Source organism: Salvelinus alpinus, chromosome 21, assembly GCF_045679555.1.
Source record: "Salvelinus alpinus chromosome 21, SLU_Salpinus.1, whole genome shotgun sequence".
In the NCBI taxonomy this organism is placed as follows: Eukaryota; Metazoa; Chordata; class Actinopteri; order Salmoniformes; family Salmonidae; genus Salvelinus; species Salvelinus alpinus.
In genome coordinates this window covers 19,040,548-19,065,040 of record NC_092106.1, presented here as the reverse complement: position 1 = coordinate 19,065,040, position 24,493 = coordinate 19,040,548, and the positions used below count along the sequence as shown (strand labels likewise).

The 24,493-nt window shown below is 47.3% G+C and overlaps 1 protein-coding gene across 8 annotated transcripts in view; it reads left to right on the top strand.

The window, feature by feature from the left end:
• The window catches only part of LOC139547962 (BCAS3 microtubule associated cell migration factor-like), a 361,432-nt gene that overhangs the window by 142,316 nt on the left and 194,623 nt on the right, over positions 1–24,493 (top strand). For all 8 annotated transcript variants that reach the window (XM_071357199.1, XM_071357197.1, XM_071357201.1 and 5 more), the window contains 3 exons: positions 771–871; positions 6,527–6,723; positions 6,910–7,007. In XM_071357199.1, coding sequence (XP_071213300.1) covers positions 771–871; positions 6,527–6,723; positions 6,910–7,007 — 396 coding nt within the window. The remainder of the gene's footprint in view (positions 1–770; positions 872–6,526; positions 6,724–6,909; positions 7,008–24,493) is intronic.

Here is a 24,493-nt window from a genome sequence, read left to right as displayed (position 1 = left end):
CACACCCGTGTGTCCAGAGCAGGAGAGAGCAGTGTGGTGCAAGCTTTTAGGAAAACGAGGGCAGCCTCTCCACAGTGGAAGAGTGTCAGTCGAGGTATTTGTTACAGCACTGCTGTGTGTGGTGTCAAACCGACAAGCACACCTCCTTAAGAAGCCTCCCAACACCTACTCTACGCACGAGAGAGACAGAGAAAAAGCGAGAGAGCGAGGGAGAGAAAAGGCGAGAGGGGGCAAAAGAGACAGCAGCGCCTTGTGCTCTCCAGATGAGAACTTGACAACTTTATTAGTCATTCCCACATTAAACAAATTCACCACAGACTGACACGGGGTGGGGGGCGCTAGGCCCTGAGGTGCCATGAGAAAAGACTGATTCTACACTTTAAGCTTCATTCTCCATGCCTGCTTATTCAAGCCTCCAACTACGCCATCTGTCTGGGTGCCTCTCTCTCTGTGCCGCTGACGGGCCTCACGCACGCTCACTCACACACATGTTCTCTTTCACTCACACTTACACATGCTCCTTCACACACTCAGGCACACATATGCCCAAATGCCCTTTTGCTCTCTTTCCTCCCCCCTCTCTCGACTTAACTGAGTGTCAGAGACACTAGACAACAGGAAAAACTCACGCTCTCTGTCTGTCTGTCTGTCTGTCTCTCTCTCCCTCCCTGTCTGTCTGTCTCTCTCTCTCTCGCCCTCTCTCTCTCGCCCGCTCCCTCTCTCGCTCGCCAGCTCTAACAAACACTATCTCCCTGTCTCTGTGTCCACAGTGGTGCCCCCTGGAAGCCCTGGCCCTATCACACGCCACGAGTCTTACGACAGCCTGACGTCGGACCACAGCGGACAGGAGGACGAGGAGTGGCTCTCACAGGTGAGACTGGCACTGTCCGGCTGGCACCTCTGAGTGATAACCAAGTCAACATCATGAAACACACCAGCACTAACACGCCTGATTCAGGTCATCTAAAGGGTTGATGCTTAGTTACTGGTAGAGCAGGTTTATTAGTCCACCAGGAATGGATTGAGGAATCCTTCCAATCTATAGCAATATCAAAGCATTTGCATCATCTGCACTTCACATGTCCTATGGTGGCTAGAGAGGGACAGTCACCCCTTCAAGAGCCTATTGCACAGCAAACTCATTATTTTCTCTCCTAAAGGACTTCTCCTTACCAATAGCTGGTAGGGGGAGCCTTTTGCGTCCCTTTGATATTTTAAGTAGAAATTGTGCACAAATATTGCATTTAAAAGCCTGTCATATTAAATTAAGTTCCCTTTAACATATTGTAGACCACTTGGAAAATCCTAGAAATCAGATTTTTTTATATGAATGAAGACTTGCTAAAGTGTTAAAATTCACATTTTCACATTCTGAGACTTTTAGGAAGATTTTAACCCACTTAACCCCAACATTTCTTTAGGTTTTCACCATTGTAAAGCCCTAGTTATTTCTTTGCTTTGACAAAGTAATTTCTTAAGATTATTATTTATTTAATGTGATTAGTGATTCATTTGAAGGTATAAAACGATATGTGAACTGAACTCTCATTTTTAATATGGTGCAAATAATCCTTTTTGAATATGTTTTTCTAAAGAAACATTGAACAGCTAATAATAGTCAAATCATAGTGTAAAAGCAGGTCAGCTTGTTTTACTATTTTGGGCAATTTTCTGTTTTCTGGTGTAAATCTGAGTGTGTGGAACATGTTCAACCTGTTACCCACATATAGACAGGCTAGAAAACCGTCCATTCCCCCTGTCACGAAAGGATTTATGGCTGATTCAGAGCAATCTTCAATCTTCTTACAGTCAACCCTGTTACTTTATTTGGCACTTAATAGGCACACCATTTTTTAAATTTAACCTCTTGTTTTTTTATTAAGTTGGTCTTCATGACAGAATGTTACAATTTTGTTGAAATAAAATGTGTTTTCTTTTCACCAAGTTACACTACTCAAAAGGCACTCAATTGTTGAAACGACCCAGGAGCTAATAGGTGGATTTTGGACTAAGTGGCTCTTGACTGTTGGACTCCTTGTCTTTGTCCAGCAGTGCATGATGCCACTATTGAAATAAGGTTACATTTTAATCTAATACCAAATAGTGGCCTTTTTGGCACTGAGTACTGCCGTGAGATGTGGTTTGGAGGGATATATGGTTGGGATATGTAGCGTTACAGATAGATAAGTTGTATAATGATATGACCGCACTCTCTTCAGCTTGGTTAACCCTTCACTCCCTCATGTCTGAAGCCTGATCTCTGCAGGTAACCATCACATTTCCACCATCAATAATTTCTGGCCATATATAATGGATTGGGGTAAATGTATCCCACTTAGTCTGTGGTTTCCTTGTGGTTAGTAGCTACTGATAGTGTTGCCGGGAGCCAAACCAACTACCGTCTATCTACCATCTCCTGCACCAAAACTACTGACGCTTGGCTGGATTTACGCTTGCTCTGTGCTATTATTAGCCAGGTGAAATCTTTGTAAATGGAGGTTGGCAGCCAGGCCACTAGGGGGAGTTGTGCTGTTTTGGTAAGGTACAGCTTCAAACTGCCAAGCAGTGATGGGGGACATGGCGTTATGGGGGACACGGTGTTATGGGGTTGTCTGTCAGACAAACTTGTTAAGCCAAGGTTCTGACTTATTGCACTCAACAAAGTTACCACAAGACTTTGTTGGTTGTCGCAGTGCTATCCTCAGGAAACAGCACGGTATATTTTCAATGACACTAATTCTGACACTTAATAGCTCCTGTAAATCATTGGATGAGGCTCCTCAACATGGCATCTCACTTGTGCCTCCAGTTTATCCCAACACACTTACCTCGTCGCCTTTCAAATTCAAATCTGAAATGGCACTGGAAGACAAGAATGGTCTTGATCCATTCTAGACACAAGCCCTCTAAGGTCATGCTGTCAGTTTCTTTCTGTTCTGTACAATAGTCTAGAGGATAAATAGTGAAACATGTATAGTATGATGATAATGGCTAGATTGAGTTAGAGCAGCGCTGTCTTGTGGATGTCATTAAATCAGATCCCTTCATTAGATTATCAGCAGTGTTCAGAATCAGATGTATCTGCAGGTTTCTAATGCAACTCCACATTGTGACCTTTGGTGTGTGCCGTCCGTCTGGGCGCTGTATGTAGTGTGACTTAGGAGACATTACTTGTGTCCCAAATGGCCCCCTATTCCCTTTATAGTGCACTACTTTTGACCAGGGCCCATAGAGGTCTGGTCAGAAGTAGTGCACTATTTAGGGAGTAGGGGGCCATTTGGGACACAGTTTGTGCGTAATAGTGTAAGTGGCTCTCAGGTCCATCAGATGACAACAATGCCTGAATCAACCCCACAAATTCCCCCTTATCCTCCTGGTTTCAATACCCCTCCATCAAGTCATCAGGTCTGGCTCTGACGGTCATGACACATTCTATTGGGTTAATGCAGTAGCGACCAGGCCTCTGGAGACTGGACTATAATTCTCTCCCTCCTCCACCTCCTGTGCTATACAGTGACTTCATATCAGACGTCCCTGAGCTGTTATATCAACAGTCCATTGGTGGTTCTGTGAGCTCTACACAACTCTGTTATAACTCGTGTTGTCAGGACAGGGTGCGACAGACCGACAGGAGGGCCGAGACAAGGAAAGCTGGGCATGACAGACAGATAGACAGGAGGGCAGAGACAAGGAGAGCTGGGCATGACAGACAGATAGACAGGAGGGCAGAGACAAGGAGAGCTGGGCATGACAGACAGATAGACAGGAGGGCAGAGACAAGGAGAGCTGGGCATGACAGACAGATAGACAGGAGGGCAGAGACAAGGAGAGCTGGGCATGACAGACAGATAGACAGGAGGGCAGAGACAAGGAGAGCTGGGCATGACAGACAGATAGACAGGAGGGCAGAGACAAGGAGAGCTGGGCATGACAGACAGATAGACAGGAGGGCAGAGACAAGGAGAGCTGGGCATGACAGACAGATAGACAGGAGGGCCGAGACAAGGAGAGCTGGGCATGACAGACAGATAGACAGGAGGGCCGAGACAAGGAGAGCTGGGCATGACAGACAGATAGACAGGAGGGCAGAGACAAGGAGAGCTGGGCATGACAGACAGATAGACAGGAGGGCCGAGACAAGGAGAGCTGGGCATGACAGACAGATAGACAGGAGGGCAGAGACAAGGAGAGCTGGGCATGACAGACAGATAGACAGGAGGGCAGAGACAAGGAGAGCTGGGCATGACAGACAGATAGACAGGAGGGCAGAGACAAGGAGAGCTGGGCATGACAGACAGATAGACAGGAGGGCCGAGACAAGGAGAGCTGGGCATGACAGACAGATAGACAGGAGGGCAGAGACAAGGAGAGCTGGGCATGACAGACAGATAGACAGGAGGGCCGAGACAAGGAGAGCTGGGCATGACAGACAGATAGACAGGAGGGCCGAGACAAGGAGAGCTGGGCATGACAGACAGATAGACAGGAGGGCCGAGACAAGGAGAGCTGGGCATGACAGACAGATAGACAGGAGGGCTGAGACAAGGAGAGCTGGGCATGACAGACAGATAGACAGGAGGGCAGAGACAAGGAGAGCTGGGCATGACAGACAGATAGACAGGAGGGCCGAGACAAGGAGAGCTGGGCATGACAGACAGATAGACAGGAGGGCCGAGACAAGGAGAGCTGGGCATGACAGACAGATAGACAGGAGGGCAGAGACAAGGAGAGCTGGGCATGACAGACAGATAGACAGGAGGGCCGAGACAAGGAGAGCTGGGCATGACAGACCGATAGACAGGAGGGCAGAGACAAGGAGAGCTGGGCATGACAGACAGATAGACAGGAGGGCCGAGACAAGGAGAGCTGGGCATGACAGACAGATAGACAGGAGGGCAGAGACAAGGAGAGCTGGGCATGACAGACAGATAGACAGGAGGGCCGAGACATGGAGAGCTGGGCATGACAGACAGATAGACAGGAGGGCCGAGACAAGGAGAGCTGGGCATGACAGACAGATAGACAGGAGGGCAGAGACAAGGAGAGCTGGGCATGACAGACAGATAGACAGGAGGGCCGAGACAAGGAGAGCTGGGCATGACAGACAGATAGACAGGAGGGCAGAGACAAGGAGAGCTGGGCATGACAGACAGATAGACAGGAGGGCCGAGACAAGGAGAGCTGGGCATGACAGACAGATAGACAGGAGGGGAGAGGAGAGGGCAACATCTGGCCCTGCGCCCCGACACTGATGAGAACCATGGCATCTGTTTATCTCTGGGGCTGGGCGACACTGATGGTGTTAACTGGCGAGTACACACACACACTGAAATCCTCCTCCCTCCCCCTCTCTGTGGCCTAATTTACACAGCTGTGCCAGGCCACGTGTCACACACACACACACACCATGGGCGTATTACGAGACCCTAAGCTGTCACCCCTGTCTTGGCTCTTTCACTGTCAAATAGACATGAGAGAGAGGGGGACAGAGTGTGGAAGAAGGAGAGTCTGTGTTAAATAAAGAGAAAACTGGAGAATTGAGAGGAGCTCTTAGCGAGAAAGAAAGTTGGAGACGGCAGATAGAGGAGAGGGAATGAGGGAGATGACAGAGGGGGAGAGGGAATGGGGCAGAAGGGAGAGGGATTGATGGAGAGGGAATGATGGAGAGGGAATGGGGGGAGAGGGCAGAGGGCGAGAGGGAATGGGGCAGAAGGGAGAGGGAATGAGGGAGAGGAGAGGGCGAGAGGGAATGGGGCAGAAGGGAGAGGGAATGGGGCAGAAGGGAGAGGGAATGGGGCAGAAGGGAGAGGGAATGAGGGCAGAGGGGGAGAGGGTAGAGGGCAGAGGGCGAGAGGGAATGGGGCAGAAGGGAGAGGGGATGAGGGCAGAGGGAATGAGGGCGAGAGGGAATGAGGGCAGAGGGCGAGAGGGAATGGGGCAGAAGGGAGAGGGAATAAGAAATTGGGAGTAAAAAGAGAAGGTGAAAGCTAGTTACAATTGTTGTGTCCTCTCCTCATCTCCCCCATCCATCTAGTGTAACATTACTGACAAAACTTCTATGGAGTCTGCCACTCTGTCATGTTAAGGCCCACCATGCCATCTCTCAGGGGAAAGACACTGCGGACAGCTGTTCCTGAGCCTTAACGGCCACGGTGGCATTTCTCAGAAAGGATGACCCTAATTTGGCTCTGACGCTCGTCCTCTAATCCCGTTGCCACGGAAATCTGTCTCCCTCATTTCCTCTTCCCCTAACGCACACACCCGCCAGCTCATTGTGACTACAGCGTCTTGGCTCTGTGGACAACAGGCTTTAGTCTGACAGGTTTACATCCTGAACGGATGTGGACAGTGACGCTGTAGTAGTTATTTTATTAGTCCCAAATGGGAAACTGGTTTTCAGCAGTTTGTACACAAACACAGTAGCAGTATTTTCGTTTAACCTAAGTGAAATATGACGAAGGTAAGTGCACTATTCCAGTGGTTTTATGTTGCTAGCGTGCTAATGGTATTGTCTGGCCCCTACCAGGTGGAGATAGTGACCCACACAGGGCCTCACCGTCGGCTGTGGATGGGTCCTCAGTTCCAGTTTAAGACCATCCACCCATCTGGTCAGACTACGGTCATCTCCTCCTCCTCCTCCGTGCTGCAGTCCCAGGGCCCCAGCGACATTCAACAGCCTCTGTTAGACTTCCACACTGATGACCTGGACCTTCACAGTCTCAGGTAGGTGGACAATCATGCTGCCATAGTTGTATGTGACTTCTGCTATTTTGAACAGGTCTTCTCTTGCAAAAATAAGATTTAATCTAAATTATTCTATGATATATATATATATTATATCTATAAATGTAGCATAACAGCAGTTAAATAAACACACACATAAGTAGCTGTACATTTCTGTGTGTGTAGGATCCAGCCCGTGCGTTCTGAGCCGGTCAGCATGCCTGGTTCCTCTCGGCTGGTGGCTGAACGGAGGGGACAGGGGACGGTCATTGATATAGGATCGGGTAGGAACCATGCTACTTTATACTATACTATTCCATCTGTCTGTCTTGATATATGTATATTTGTGGTATGAGACTGTGTACAGGTGTCTTCACCTTGTTCAGTACAGAAGAATGTCTGTATACACACACACACGTAAATGCAAGACCCGTGACCTGTGTCAACTGTATCTTATTCATAATGATGGTAACATTATGACTGTGGGCCTAGCGTACACCCCAGCCTTTGTTTTCCTCTTCAAACACACAGAACCACGTTAAACCACATAACGACTTACATGATAATCTACTCTGACTCTTCACAGTATCCAAGCCGGAGATAGTCCTAGTGATGACATAATCATAACCCTGCATTGTGATTGGCCTGATCTGTGTATTAGATTAGATTGATCTGCTTTAAAGATGGTCTCTTTTTACGTTTGGCCTTTTCTTCATCCTGTTAGGATGTTAGGGTTTAATCCAATCATGTTGAGATGAAAACCGGCACGTACAGTGTTGTTCTCTAGGGGTTATTGCCGTTGTACTGATCTTGTGAGAATCTCAATTGGATTTAGTGCTAGTTTTTTTTATGTCATTGTGAAGCCACCGTTAGGATCAATGTGACTAGTATGATGTCTTGGTATTTCTGCTGTGTGTTTATTATGGTTTTATGTGTGTAGAAGGTACAGTAACCTAGCCCTGTTTGTTTTATTAACACTGTATCTTCGCTTGAAGCATGTTTTGACGAGGTATCTCACTCCCTTTCACCAAAACCCAAAATCATCTACAAAGTACATTCTTACCTGGTTTGAACCAGGAAGGCTTCCCCTCCCTCTCTCCTTGTTGTCTGGAGGACTGAAGGAGGAGAGGAGAAGAGACGAGAGGAGGTAGAAGGAGAAGAGAGATGAGGAAGGGAGGAGGAGGGTAGTGATGGTTATCAGTCTCTAGCCTGCCACCGGTGTGGCGCCTCTTCTTATCAGACACACATCGCTTTTGTCTTTCCTTCAAAAGGGCAAGTGTGTGTTTGTGTGTGTGTGTGTGTGTGTGTTTTAGCATGGATTAGTGCAGTTTGTGTGTGTGTGTGTGTGCACGGACTTTGCAGCTAATGTAGCCAAAGTCCCAGCAACTTGTGATTGTATAAGTGCTTAGTGGCAGTAACATCAGTCATACAGTAAGTTCCACTGTAGAGACTCTTCCAGTCCATGGGACTCATAGACAGTCTCCCCAGTGTCTGGGATGTTATCTCTGTGTATATGCTGTATCCTACACTACACACTCTACTAAGACATTCCCCAGGGGCTTAGGATTGGGACACACACACACACACACACACACACACACACACACACACACACACACACACACACACACACATACACACATACACACATACATACATACATACATACATACATACATACATACATACATACATACATACATACATACATACATATCTTTATGGGCAGGGAAGAGGGATGTAGAAGCTCTACAGCCAATGTCTAGATTTTCCTCACTAAACAAAATCAATGGGACCTGCAGCCGCCATTATCAATACTGTCTATCTTCTCCCCAAGAGAGTGTCTGTGTCTGTGTCTGTGTGTGTGTGTGAACTTGTGTGCTCCACTGTCGTAGACTAGGTGAGTGTCCTGGTAGACAGGATCATTCTGTGGTACGGCGGAACCAAAGAAACAATGCTAGAGGACACAAACAAAGAGACATAAAGGCTGTTCATCTTCTCTGTGCTGATAAGTCTCTGACAGGGATCACAGTGTCCCTACAGTCTGGATAGGTAGTTGTTTTGTTATGACTCACTGAAGAAAACACCCTGCTCCTTGTTCTGGAGAAAAACACTTTCTTTAGCCCCCCCTCGCTTGTGTGTTTTATCGGGAGCCTGGGATCTAACTAGTGTTGCTGCTTACGACAGAGCAGGAGGAGGGAGAGAGAAGATGCAGACATGTTATGAGTTAGTTATCACAGGTGTGTGTGGGGTGGGGGGAGTTTGTGTGTCCTCTTGAAAGGAGGAGCAGGAGAGATATACGGCACCAAAGACATTTATTGAACACTACTGCCGTTAAGCATTAAAAAGTGTGTGTGTTTAGTCCATTAAAAGGAGACGGTCTTTCTGGTCTAATCAGTGTTGGATCAGCAGTTAACAGCCATTAGAGAGATGAGAATGTCCGAGACACTTCCTGACACATTATCACAGCTGACGCTGCTGCTGCCCCTCTCACTGATACCACTCATCCCACACACTGAGAGAGGGAGGTGTGTGTTGTCACCTGCACAGTGCAGCCCCTCAGTCATGTAGCATCCAGGGCTGGTGGTCTCCCCAGCTGTTGTAGTAAGAGGTGGAGGGATAAAATGAATGGAGGGATGGAGAAATCGAAGGAAGGATGGGTGAGTCCCTTCATAGCTGAACGGTCCTAGGAAGGTAGACAGGCACCTGCGCGCCCCCCCCCCCCCCCTAACCCTAACCCCACACACACACACACACCCACACAGAGTAACTGATCCTTAACCCTACACCCCACAATTACCTGAGCAGCCATAAAGGCCTCCTGTGTGTGGAGAGATAGTGGTCACATTCACAACTCTACCATTATGCCATATGATCTCTTCCTTTAAGGAAATTGGGGGGAATATCTTTCTTTCATTACCCGTGACCTCACCCCCCCATCTACCCTTCCTTTTCCCCATCCCCATTCTTTCTCTCCTCCCATCAATGGGGTCCTTGTCCCCTCTGCTCTCTAAAGGTTTCACTTCTTCCGGCGACCTGGGGGTTGCCAGGACAATAAGTTGAGGTGGCACCGCCTGGGGTCACAGTTCTAACAGAGACATCTGTTTTGTCATCACACCCCTGTAATCAGCCAGTGAATGATACCATTCTTATAACCGCACCGCTTTGTCTGACTGAGAGAGGGAGGGTTAGAGAGAGGGAGGGTTAGAGAGAGGGAGGGTTAGAGAGAGGGAGGGTTAGAGAGAGAGGGAGGGTTAGAGAGAGAGGGAGGGTTAGAGAGAGAGGGAGGGTTAGAGAGAGAGAGAGGGTTAGAGAGAGAGAGAGGGTTAGAGAGAGAGAGAGAGGGAGGGTTAGAGAGAGAGGGAGGGTTAGAGAGAGAGGGAGGGTTAGAGAGAGAGGGAGGGTTAGAGAGAGAGAGGGTTAGAGAGAGAGGGAGGGAGGGTTAGAGAGAGAGAGAGAGGGAGGGTTAGAGAGAGAGAGAGGGAGGGTTAGAGAGAGAGAGGGAGGGTTAGAGAGAGAGAGGGAGGGTTAGAGAGAGAGGGAGGGTTAGAGAGAGAGGGAGGGTTAGAGAGAGAGGGAGGGTTAGAGAGAGAGGGAGGGTTAGAGAGAGGGAGGGTTAGAGAGAGGGTTAGAGAGAGAGAGAGGGTTCGAGAGAGAGAGAGGGTTAGAGAGAGAGAGAGGGTTAGAGAGAGAGAGAGGGTTAGAGAGAGAGAGAGGGTTAGAGAGAGAGAGAGAGGGTTAGAGAGAGAGAGAGGGAGGGTTAGAGCGAGAGAGAGGGAGGGTTAGAGCGAGAGAGAGGGAGGGTTAGAGCGAGAGAGAGGGAGGGTTAGAGAGAGAGAGAGGGAGGGTTAGAGAGAGAGAGAGAGGGTTAGAGAGAGAGAGAGGGAGGGTTAGAGCGAGAGAGAGAGAGGGTTAGAGAGAGAGAGAGAGAGGGTTAGAGAGAGAGAGAGAGGGAGGGTTAGAGCGAGAGAGAGGGAGGGTTAGAGCGAGAGAGGGAGGGTTAGAGCGAGAGAGGGAGGGTTAGAGAGACCGAGGGAGGGTTAGAGAGACCGAGGGAGGGTTAGAGAGACCGAGGGAGGGTTAGAGAGACCGAGGGAGGGTTAGAGAGACAGACGGGGAGGGTTGGAGAGAGAGTGTTATAGACGGAGAGCGAGCGAGAGGGAAAAGGGGGAGGGAGGGAGAGAGAGAGACCTTTCTATCCCTGCCGCTATCTCTCCCTCTGTCCTTTTCTTTCTTCCTTTCCTTCCTGGGGAGATGACAGTAAATGGGTTTTGGTAGCTGCCTAGATTTATTGTGTGTGTGTGGTCTTTTTTAAGACTTGAGGGAGATGGGGGGGGTTTGACCACATGTAAGGATTTATTGTGTGGGTGCATGAAATGGATGGAAATGGAAGCTGGAAGAGTGTGTGTATGACATTGGACATTGATTCGTGTGTTGTTGTGTTAGTGCACTTTTTAGCAGGAGAGAATGTGTGTGTGGGGGGGGGGGGGGGCACTGTGCTGACCTCACTAGGATTGTTTGAAGTGCTGTGCCAGTGTAAGCCATATGTTTTCCCGTGTGTGTGATATTTATTTGTGTGTGTGTGTGATATTTGTGTGTGTGTGTGTGATATTTGTGTGTGTGTGTGTGTGTGTGTGTGTGTGATATTTGTGTGTGTGTGTGTGATATTTGTGTGTGTGTGTGTGTGTGTGTGTGTGTGTGTGTGTGTGCGGCCCTGGCTGTGTGTGTGTAATGCCAGGGGGCAGTGGATACTGAACAGCTGCTGTTTAGAGCAACTTTAAAAACACCAATGTGTCGGGCATCTGCTGTGTGTTCCCTGTTCAACCTGCACATTATATATAGGGTGTGTGAGTGGGGTATGAGGTTACATCTGCTGTGTGTTCCACGTTCAACCTGCACACTATATATAGGGTGTGTGAGTGGGGTATGAGGTTACATCTGCTGTGTGTTCCCTGTTCAACCTGCACACTATATATAGGGTGTGTGAGTGGGGTATGAGGTTACATCTGCTGTGTGTTCCCTGTTCAACCTGCACACTATATATAGGGTGTGTGAGTGGGGTATGAGGTTACATCTGCTGTGTGTTCCCTGTTCAACCTGCACACTATATATAGGGTGTGTGAGTGGGGTATGAGGTTACATCTGCTGTGTGTTCCACGTTCAACCTGCACACTGTAATAAGGGTGTGTGAGTGGGGTATGAGGTTACATCTGCTGTGTGTTCCCTGTTCAACCTGCACACTATATATAGGGTGTGTGAGTGGGGTATGAGGTTACATCTGCTGTGTGTTCCCTGTTCAACCTGCACACTATATATAGGGTGTGTGAGTGGGGTATGAGGTTACATCTGCTGTGTGTTCCACGTTCAACCTGCACACTGTAATAAGGGTGTGTGAGTGGGGTATGAGGTTACATCTGCTGTGTGTTCCCTGTTCAACCTGCACACTATATATAGGGTGTGTGAGTGGGGTATGAGGTTACATCTGCTGTGTGTTCCACGTTCAACCTGCACACTATATATAGGGTGTGTGAGTGGGGTATGAGGTTACATCTGCTGTGTGTTCCCTGTTCAACCTGCACACTATATATAGGGTGTGTGAGTGGGGTATGAGGTTACATCTGCTGTGTGTTCCCTGTTCAACCTGCACACTATATATAGGGTGTGTGAGTGGGGTATGAGGTTACATCTGCTGTGTGTTCCACGTTCAACCTGCACACTATATATAGGGTGTGTGAGTGGGGTATGAGGTTACATCTGCTGTGTGTTCCCTGTTCAACCTGCACATTATATATAGGGTGTGTGAGTGGGGTATGAGGTTACATCTGCTGTGTGTTCCCTGTTCAACCTGCACACTATATATAGGGTGTGTGAGTGGGGTATGAGGTTACATCTGCTGTGTGTTCCACGTTCAACCTGCACACCATATATAGGGTGTGTGAGTGGGGTATGAGGTTACATCTGCTGTGTGTTCCCTGTTCAACCTGCACACTATATATAGGGTGTGTGAGTGGGGTATGAGGTTACATCTGCTGTGTGTTCCCTGTTCAACCTGCACACTATATATAGGGTGTGTGAGTGGGGTATGAGGTTACATCTGCTGTGTGTTCCACGTTCAACCTGCACACTATATATAGGGTGTGTGAGTGGGGTATGAGGTTACATCTGCTGTGTGTTCCCTGTTCAACCTGCACATTATATATAGGGTGTGTGAGTGGGGTATGAGGTTACATCTGCTGTGTGTTCCACGTTCAACCTGCACACTGTAATAAGGGTGTGTGAGTGGGGTATGAGGTTACATCTGCTGTGTGTTCCCTGTTCAACCTGCACACTATATATAGGGTGTGTGAGTGGGGTATGAGGTTACATCTGCTGTGTGTTCCCTGTTCAACCTGCACACTATATATAGGGTGTGTGAGTGGGGTATGAGGTTACATCTGCTGTGTGTTCCACGTTCAACCTGCACACTATATATAGGGTGTGTGAGTGGGGTATGAGGTTACATATGCTATGTGTTCCCTGTTCAACCTGCACATTATATATAGGGTGTGTGAGTGGGGTATGAGGTTACATCTGCTGTGTGTTCCCTGTTCAACCTGCACACTATATATAGGGTGTGTGAGTGGGGTATGAGGTTACATATGCTATGTGTTCCCTGTTCAACCTGCACATTATATATAGGGTGTGTGAGTGGGGTATGAGGTTACATCTGCTGTGTGTTCCACGTTCAACCTGCACACTATATATAGGGTGTGTGAGTGGGGTATGAGGTTACATCTGCTGTGTGTTCCCTGTTCAACCTGCACACTATATATAGGGTGTGTGAGTGGGGTATGAGGTTACATATGCTATGTGTTCCCTGTTCAACCTGCACACTATATATAGGGTGTGTGAGTGGGGTATGAGGTTACATCTGCTGTGTGTTCCACGTTCAACCTGCACACTGTAATAAGGGTGTGTGAGTGGGGTATGAGGTTACATCTGCTGTGTGTTCCCTGTTCAACCTGCACACTGTAGGGTGTGTGAGTGGGGTATGAGGTTACATCTGCTGTGTGTTCCACGTTCAACCTGCACACTATAATAAGGGTGTGTGAGTGGGGTATGAGGTTACATCTGCTGTGTGTTCCCTGTTCAACCTGCACACTGTAGGGTGTGTGAGTGGGGTATGAGGTTACATCTGCTGTGTGTTCCCTGTTCAACCTGCACACTATATATAGGGTGTGTGAGTGGGGTATGAGGTTACATATGCTATGTGTTCCCTGTTCAACCTGCACATTATATATAGGGTGTGTGAGTGGGGTATGAGGTTACATCTGCTGTGTGTTCCACGTTCAACCTGCACACTATATATAGGGTGTGTGAGTGGGGTATGAGGTTACATATGCTATGTGTTCCCTGTTCAACCTGCACATTGTAGGGTGTGTGAGTGGGGTATGAGGTTACATCTGCTGTGTGTTCCCTGTTCAACCTGCACACTATATATAGGGTGTGTGAGTGGGGTATGAGGTTACATATGCTATGTGTTCCCTGTTCAACCTGCACACTGTAGGGTGTGTGAGTGGGGTATGAGGTTACATCTGCTGTGTGTTCCCTGTTCAACCTGCACACTATATATAGGGTGTGTGAGTGGGGTATGAGGTTACATATGCTATGTGTTCCCTGTTCAACCTGCACACTATATATAGGGTGTGTGAGTGGGGTATGAGGTTACATATGCTATGTGTTCCCTGTTCAACCTGCACACTATATATAGGGTGTGTGAGTGGGGTATGAGGTTACATCTGCTGTGTGTTCCACGTTCAACCTGCACACTATAATAAGGGTGTGTGAGTGGGGTATGAGGTTACATCTGCTAGGACACTCCAGACCCCTGTAAGTGTCTCTCTTAACTGTCATGTATCCATGGATAGGTCTATGTGTATATGTAGAAGGGGTGTCTGTGTGGGAGGGACACACACAGACACACACAGACACACACACACACAGACACAGATGCCAATATACCCACACACCCTAAGCCTGCATGGCAGGGGGTGTAGTGTCAATTTGGGGACGACATGTCAGTTTGGAGACAATGCCATCGCTAAATAGACATGACCTCAAACCAAGCTGCAGAGTGCCAGCCTTTACCCTCCATGTAAGGCACTGTGCTGTTGTGGGGACACCAGCGTGGATGGATGTGTTTCTCTGGGTATAGACAGCCCAGGAACATTGTCTCTCCATCCCTTATGTCTCTCCAGGGGAGAAGTCCTTGTCATCATGGTTAACACTGACAAGTCGACTAGACACCCAGAAAAGTTTAGTGACAACACTCACTTTCTCCTTCTCTCTTTCCCTCCATTCCTATCACTTCATCCCTCCCTCTCTCTCCCCAGCATATGCCTCACACACTCTACCAGCCTCCCCTCTCTCTACCCCCCTCCCACCCTCCCATCTCCCCCTCGTCTCCCTGACACTAACTCTCTTTGACAGTGTCTCCATTGCGGTGTGGGATAATCCACTGGGCAGGGTGTTAAAGTAGGACCCAACCGGCCCTCTCAGCTCCATAATGGATCGATCCGGACGGCCCCACAGCTGGCTGCTGTAATGGTATTTTTTTACACCTAGCTAGCTAGCAGAGGCAGAGCAGAGTAACGCTAATGCACGCCACCGCTTCCGCACTGCAACACACTCCCTCCTTAAAAATGAATAGGGGATGGAAAATGAGAAAGCACTCACGACGAGGAGATGAAGCGAGAGAGAGAGATGGATAGAAAGAGAGGGATGGATAGAAAGAGAGAGATGGATAGAAAGAGAGAGATGGATAGAAAGAGAGAGATGGATAGAAAGAGAGAGATGGATAGAAAGAGAGAGATGGATAGAAAGAGACAGATGGATAGAAAGAGAGAGATGGATAGAAAGAGAGGGATGGATAGAAAGAGAGGAATGGATAGAAAGAGAGAGATGGATGGAAAGAGAGAGATGGATGGAGAGAGATGCATAGAAAGAGAGAGATGGATAGAAAGAGAGAGATGGATAGAAAGAGAGAGATGGATAGAAAGAGAGGGATGGAGAGAAAGAGAGAGATGGATATAAAGAGGGATGGGTAGAAAGAGAGGGATGGATAGAAAGAGAGAGATGGATAGAAAGAGAGGGATGGATAGAAAGAGAGGGATGGATAGAAAGAGAGGGATGGATAGAAAGAGAGGGATGGATAGAAAGAGAGGGATGGATAGAAAGAGAGAGATGGATAGAAAGAGAGAGATGGATAGAAAGAGAGAGATGGATGGAAAGAGAGAGATGGATAGAAAGAGAGGGATGGATAGAAAGAGAGGGATGTATAGAAAGAGAGGGATGGATAGAAAGAGAGGGATGGATAGAAAGAGAGGGATGGATAGAAAGAGAGGGATGGATAGAAAGAGAGAGATGGATAGAAAGAGAGATGGATAGAAAGAGAGGGATGGATAGAAAGAGAGGGATGGATAGAAAGAGAGGGATGGATAGAAAGAGAGGGATGGATAGAAAGAGAGGGATGGATAGAAAGAGAGGGATGGATAGAAAGAGAGAGATGGTTAGAAAGAGAGGAATGGATAGAAAGAGAGAGATGGATAGAAAGAGAGGGATGGATAGAAAGAGAGAGATGGATAGAAAGAGAGAGATGGATAGAAAGAGAGGGATGGATAGAAAGAGAGGGATGGATAGAAAGAGAGGGATGGATAGAAAGAGAGGGATGGATAGAAAGAGAGGGATGGATAGAAAGAGAGGGATGGATAGAAAGAGAGAGATGGTTAGAAAGAGAGGAATGGATAGAAAGAGAGGGATGGATAGAAAGAGAGGGATGGATAGAAAGAGAGAGATGGATAGAAAGAGAGGGATGGATAGAAAGAGAGGGATGGATAGAAAGAGAGGGATGGATAGATAGAAAGAGAGGGATGGATAGATAGAAAGAGAGGGATGGATAGAAAGAGAGATGGATAGAAAGAGAGGGATGGATAGATAGAAAGAGAGGGATGGATAGATAGAAAGAGAGGGATAGAGAGAGATGGATAGAAAGAGAGATGGATAGAAAGAGAGGGATGGATAGATAGAAAGAGAGGGATGGATGGATAGAAAGAGAGATGGATAGAAAGAGAGGGATGGATAGAAAGAGAGGGATGGATAGAAAGAGAGGGATGGATAGAAAGAGAGGGATGGATAGAAAGAGAGGGATGGATAGAAAGAGAGGGATGGATAGAAAGAGAGAGATGGTTAGAAAGAGAGGAATGGATAGAAAGAGAGAGATGGATAGAAAGAGAGGGATGGATAGAAAGAGAGAGATGGATAGAAAGAGAGAGATGGATAGAAAGAGAGGGATGGATAGAAAGAGAGGGATGGATAGAAAGAGAGGGATGGATAGAAAGAGAGGGATGGATAGAAAGAGAGAGATGGTTAGAAAGAGAGGAATGGATAGAAAGAGAGGGATGGATAGAAAGAGAGGGATGGATAGAAAGAGAGAGATGGATAGAAAGAGAGAGATGGATAGAAAGAGAGGGATGGATAGAAAGAGAGGAATGGATAGAAAGAGAGGGATGGATAGAAAGAGAGGGATGGATAGAAAGAGAGAGATGGATAGAAAGAGAGAGATGGATAGAAAGAGAGGGATGGATAGAAAGAGAGGGATGGATAGAAAGAGAGGGATGGATAGATAGAAAGAGAGGGATGGATAGAGATGGATAGAAAGAGAGATGGATAGAAAGAGAGGGATGGATAGATAGAAAGAGAGGGATGGATAGATAGAAAGAGAGGGATAGAGAGAGATGGATAGAAAGAGAGATGGATAGAAAGAGAGGGATGGATAGATAGAAAGAGAGGGATGGATAGATAGAAAGAGAGGGATGGATAGAAAGAGAGGGATGGATAGAAAGAGAGAGATGGTTAGAAAGAGAGGAATGGATAGAAAGAGAGGGATGGATAGAAAGAGAGGGATGGATAGAAAGAGAGAGATGGATAGAAAGAGAGAGATGGATAGAAAGAGAGGGATGGATAGAAAGAGAGGAATGGATAGAAAGAGAGGGATGGATAGAAAGAGAGGGATGGATAGAAAGAGAGAGATGGATAGAAAGAGAGAGATGGATAGAAAGAGAGGGATGGATAGAAAGAGAGGGATGGATAGAAAGAGAGGGATGGATAGATAGAAAGAGAGGGATGGATAGAGATGGATAGAAAGAGAGATGGATAGAAAGAGAGGGATGGATAGATAGAAAGAGAGGGATGGATAGATAGAAAGAGAGGGATAGAGAGAGATGGATAGAAAGAGAGATGGATAGAAAGAGAGGGATGGATAGATAGAAAGAGAGGGATGGATAGATAGAAAGAGAGGGATAGAGAGAGATGGTTAGAAAGAGAGTGATGGATAGAAAGAGAGTGATGGATAGAAAGAGAGAGATGGATAGAAAGAGAGAGATGGATAGAAAGAGAGAGATGGATAGAAAGAGAGAGATGGATAGAAAGAGAGGGATGGATAGAAAGAGAGAAATGGATAGAAAGAGAAGGATGGATAGAAAGAGAGGGATGGATAGAAAGAGAGAGATGGATAGAAAGAGAGAGATGGATAGAAAGAGAGAGATGGATAGAAAGAGAGAGATGGATAGAAAGAGAGGGATGGATAGAAAGAGAGAAATGGATAGAAAGAGAAGGATGGATAGAAAGAGAGGGATGGATAGAAAGAGAGAGGTGGATAGAAAGAGGGATGGGTAGAAAGAGAGGGATGGATAGAAAGAGAGATGGATAGAAAGAGAGATGGATAGAAAGAGAGAGATGGATAGAAAGAGAGTGATGGATAGAAAGAGAGAGATGGATAGAAAGAGAGGGATGGATAGAAAGAGAGAGATTGATAGAAAGAGATGGATAGAAAGAGAGAGATGGATAGAAAGAGAGATGGATAGAAAGAGAGAGATGCATAGAAAGAGAGATGGTTAGAAAGAGAGAGATGGATAGAAAGAGAGATGGATAGAAAGAGAGAGGTGGATAGAAAGAGAGATGGATAGAAAGAGAGGGATGGATAGAAAGAGAGATGGTTAGAAAGAGAGAGATGGATAGAAAGAGAGAGATGGATAGAAAGAGAGGGATGGGTAGAAAGAGAGAGATGGATAGAAAGAGAGAGATGGATAGAAAGAGAGAGATGGGTAGAAAGAGAGGGATGGGTAGAAAGAGAGGGATAGATAGAAAGAGAGGGATGGATAGAAAGAGAGAGATGGATAGAAAGAGAGAGATGGATAGAAAGAGAGAGATGGATAGAAAGAGAGAGATGGATAGAAAGAGAGGGATGGGTAGAAAGAGAGGGATTGGTAGAAAGAGAGAGATGGTTAGAAAGAGAGGGATGGATACATTTACATTTAAGTCATTTAGCAGATGCTCTTATCCAGAGCGACTTACAAATTGGTGCATTCACCTTATGATATCCAGTGGAACAACCACTTTACAATAGTGCATCTAACTCTTTTAAGGGGGGGGGGGGTTAGAAGGATTACTTTATCCTATCCTAGGTATTCCTTAAAGAGGTGGGGTTTCAGGTGTCTCCGGAAGGTGGTGATTGACTCCGCTGACCTGGCGTCGTGAGGGAGTTTGTTCCACCATTGGGGTGCCAGAGCAGCGAACAGTTTTGACTGGGCTGAGCGGGAACTGTACTTCCTCAGAGGTAGGGAGGCGAGCAGGCCAGAGGTGGATGAACGCAGTGCCCTTGTTTGGGTGTAGGGCCTGATCAGAGCCTGAAGGTACGGAGGTGCCGTTCCCCTCACAGCTCCGTAGGCAAGCACCATGGTCTTGTAGCGGATGCGAGCTTCAACTGGAAGCCAGTGGAGAGAGCGGAGGAGCGGGGTGACGTGAGAGAACTTGGGAAGGTTGAACACCAGACGGGCTGCGGCGTTCTGGATGAGTTGTAGGGGTTTAATGGCACAGGCAGGGAGCCCAGCCAACAGCGAGTTGCAGTAATCCAGACGGGAGATGACAAGTGCCTGGATTAGGACCTGCGCCGCTTCCTGTGTGAGGCAGGGTCGTACTCTGCGAATGTTGTAGAGCATGAACCTACAGGAACGGGTCACCGCCTTGATGTTAGTTGAGAACGACAGGGTGTTGTCCAGGATCACGCCAAGGTTCTTAGCACTCTGGGAGGAGGACACAATGGAGTTGTCAACCGTGATGGCGAGATCATGGAACAGGCAGTCCTTACCCGGGAGGAAGAGCAGCTCCGTCTTGCCGAGGTTCAGCTTGAGGTGGTGATCCGTCATCCACACTGATATGTCTGCCAGACATGCAGAGATGCGATTCGCCACCTGGTTATCAGAAGGGGGAAAGGAGAAGATTAATTGTGTGTCGTCTGCATAGCAATGATAGGAGAGACCATGTGAGGATATGACAGAGCCAAGTGACTTGGTGTATAGCGAGAATAGGAGAGGGCCTAGAACAGAGCCCTGGGGGACACCAGTGGTGAGAGCACGTGGTGCGGAGACACATTCTCGCCACGCCACCTGGTAGGAGCGACCTGTCAGGTAGGACGCAATCCAAGCGTGGGCCGCGCCGGAGATGCCCAACTCGGAGAGGGTGGAGAGGAGGATCTGATGGTTCACAGTATCAAAGGCAGCCGATAGGTCTAGAAGGATGAGAGCAGAGGAGAGAGAGTTAGCTTTAGCAGTGCGGAGCGCCTCCGTGACACAGAGAAGAGCAGTCTCAGTTGAATGACTAGTCTTGAAACCTGACTGATTTGGATCAAGAAGGTCATTCTGAGAGAGATAGCAGGAGAGCTGGCCAAGGACGGCACGTTCAAGAGTTTTGGAGAGAAAAGAAAGAAGGGATACTGGTCTGTAGTTGTTGACATCGGAGGGATCGAGTGTAGGTTTTTTCAGAAGGGGTGCAACTCTCGCTCTCTTGAAGACGGAAGGGACGTAGCCAGCGGTCAAGGATGAGTTGATAAGCGAGGTGAGGTAAGGGAGAAGGTCTCCGGAAATGGTCTGGAGAAGAGAGGAGGGGATAGGGTCAAGCGGGCAGGTTGTTGGGCGGCCGGCCGTCACAAGACGCGAGATTTCATCTGGAGAGAGAGGGGAGAAAGAGGTCAAAGCACAGGGTAGGGCAGTGTGAGCAGAACCAGCGGTGTCGTTTGACTTAGCAAACGAGGATCGGATGTCGTCGACCTTCTTTCCAAAATGGTTGACGAAGTCATCCGCAGAGAGGGAGGAGGGGGGGGGGGGATTCAGGAGGGAGGAGAAGGTGGCAAAGAGCTTCCTAGGGTTAGAGGCAGATGCTTGGAATTTAGAGTGGTAGAAAGTGGCTTTAGCAGCAGAGACAGAAGAGGAGAATGTAGAGAGGAGGGAGTGAAAGGATGCCAGGTCCGCAGGGAGGCGAGTTTTCCTCCATTTCCGCTCGGCTGCCCGGAGCCCTGTTCTGTGAGCTCGCAATGAGTCGTTGAGCCACGGAGCAGGAGGGGAGGACCGAGCCGGCCTGGAGGATAGGGGACATAGAGAGTCAAAGGATGCAGAAAGGGAGGAGAGGAGGGTTGAGGAGGCAGAATCAGGAGATAGGTTGGAGAAGGTTTGAGCAGAGGGAAGAGATGATAGGATGGAAGAGGAGAGAGTAGCGGGGGAGAGAGAGCGAAGGTTGGGACGGCACGATACCATCCGAGTAGAGGCAGTGTGGGAAGTGTTGGATGAGAGCGAGAGGGAAAAGGATACAAGGTAGTGGTCGGAGACTTGGAGGGGAGTTGCAATGAGATTAGTGGAAGAACAGCATCTAGTAAAGATGAGGTCAAGCGTATTGCCTGCCTTGTGAGTAGGGGGGGAAGGTGAGAGGGTGAGGTCAAAAGAGGAGAGGAGTGGAAAGAAGGAGGCAGAGAGGAATGAGTCAAAGGTAGACGTGGGGAGGTTAAAGTCACCCAGAACTGTGAGAGGTGAGCCATCCTCAGGAAAGGAACTTATCAAGGCGTCAAGCTCATTGATGAACTCTCCAAGGGAACCTGGAGGGCGATAAATGATAAGGATGTTAAGCTTGAAAGGGCTGGTAACTGTGACAGCATGGAATTCAAAGGAGGCGATAGACAGATGGGTCAGGGGAGAAAGAGAGAATGTCCACTTGGGAGAGATGAGGATCCCAGTGCCACCACCCCGCTGACCAGAAGCTCTCAGGGTGTGCGAGAACACGTGGGCAGACGAGGAGAGAGCAGTAGGAGTAGCAGTGTTATCTGTGGTAATCCATGTTTCCGTCAGTGCCAAGAAGTCGAGGGACTGGAGGGAAGCATAGGCTGAGATGAACTCTGCCTTGTTGGCCGCAGATCGGCAGTTCCAGAGGCTGCCGGAGACCTGGAACTCCACGTGGGTCGTGCGCGCTGAGACCACCAGGTTAGAGTGGCAGCGGCCACGCGGTGTGAAGCGTTTGTATGGTCTGTGCAGAGAGGAGAGAAGAGGGATAGACAGACACATAGTTGACAGGCGACAGAAGAGGCTACGCTAATGCAAAGGAGATTGGAATGACAAGTGGACTACACGTCTCGAATGTTCAGCAAGTTAAGCTTACGTTGCAAAACATCTTATTGACTAAAATGATACAGTACTGCTGGCTGGTGAAGTAGGCTAACTAGCAGTGTTGACTACGTTAGAAGGACGAAAATAGCTGGCTAGCTAACCTCGATAATTACTCTAAACTACACAATTATCTTTGATACAAAGACGGCTATGTAGCTAGCTAAGAAAAAATTGCTAAGATCAAACAAATCAAACCGTTGTACTGTAATGAAATGAAATGAAATGTAATACTACCTGTGGAGCGAAGCGAGATGCGACTACTCGCTCCAACCCGGAACTACCAACAGAAAGAGAGAGATGGATAGAAAGAGAGATGGATAGAAAGAGAGGGATGGATAGAAAGAGAGGGATGGATAGAAAGAGAGATGGATAGAAAGAGAGGGATGGATAGAAAGAGAGAGATGGATAGAAAGAGAGGGATGGATAGAAAGAGAGATGGATAGAAAGAGAGGGATGGATAGAAAGAGAGATGGATAGAAAGAGAGGGATGGATAGAAAGAGAGAGATGGATAGAAAGAGAGGGATGGATAGAAAGAGAGAGATGGATAGAAAGAGAGGGATGGATAGAAAGAGAGGGATGGATAGAAAGAGAGGGATGGATAGAAAGAGAGAGATGGATAGAAAGAGAGTGATGGATAGAAAGAGAGTGATGGATAGAAAGAGAGAGATGGATAGAAAGAGAGATGGATAGAAAGAGAGGGATGGATAGAAAGAGAGAGATGGATAGAAAGAGAGGGATGGATAGAAAGAGAGTGATGGATAGAAAGAGAGGGATGGATAGAAAGAGAGTGATGGATAGAAAGAGAGGGATGGATAGAAAGAGAGTGATGGATAGAAAGAGAGGGATGGATAGAAAGAGAGTGATGGATAGAAAGAGAGAGATGGATAGAAAGAGAGGGATGGATAGAAAGAGAGTGATGGATAGAAAGAGAGAGATGGATAGAAAGAGAGATGGATAGAAAGAGAGGGATGGATAGAAAGAGAGAGATGGATAGAAAGAGAGGGATGGATAGAAAGAGAGGGATGGATAGAAAGAGAGAGATGGATAGAAAGAGAGGGATGGATAGAAAGAGAGTGATGGATAGAAAGAGAGAGATGGATAGAAAGAGAGATGGATAGAAAGAGAGGGATGGATAGAAAGAGAGAGATGGATAGAAAGAGAGGGATGGATAGAAAGAGAGGGATGGATAGAAAGAGAGAGATGGATAGAAAGAGAGGGATGGATAGAAAGAGAGGGATGGATAGAAAGAGAGGGATGGATAGAAAGAGAGAGATGGATAGAAAGAGAGTGATGGATAGAAAGAGAGTGATGGATAGAAAGAGAGTGATGGATAGAAAGAGAGGGATGGATAGAAAGAGGGTTGGATAGAAAGAGAGATGGATAGAAAGAGAGTGATGGATAGAAAGAGAGTGATGGATAGAAAGAGAGAGATGGATAGAAAGAGAGAGATGGATAGAAAGAGAGAGATGGATAGAAAGAGAGGGATGGATAGAAAGAGAGATGGATAGAAAGAGAGAGATGGATAGAAAGAGAGAGATGGATAGAAAGAGAGAGATGGATAGAAAGAGAGAGATGGATAGAAAGAGAGAGATGGATAGAAAGAGAGAGATGGATAGAAAGAGAGAGATGGATAGAAAGAGAGATGGATAGAAAGAGAGGGATGGATAGAAAGAGAGAGATGGATAGAAAGAGAGGGATGGATAGAAAGAGAGTGATGGATAGAAAGAGAGGGATGGATAGAAAGAGAGAGATGGATAGAAAGAGAGTGATGGATAGAAAGAGAGTGATGGATAGAAAGAGAGAGATGGATAGAAAGAGAGATGGATAGAAAGAGAGGGATGGATAGAAAGAGAGATGGATAGAAAGAGAGGGATGGATAGAAAGAGAGAGATGGATAGAAAGAGAGGGATGGATAGAAAGAGAGAGATGGATAGAAAGAGAGGGATGGATAGAAAGAGAGGGATGGATAGAAAGAGAGAGATGGATAGAAAGAGAGTGATGGATAGAAAGAGAGTGATGGATAGAAAGAGAGAGATGGATAGAAAGAGAGATGGATAGAAAGAGAGGGATGGATAGAAAGAGAGAGATGGATAGAAAGAGAGGGATGGATAGAAAGAGAGTGATGGATAGAAAGAGAGGGATGGATAGAAAGAGAGTGATGGATAGAAAGAGAGGGATGGATAGAAAGAGAGTGATGGATAGAAAGAGAGGGATGGATAGAAAGAGAGTGATGGATAGAAAGAGA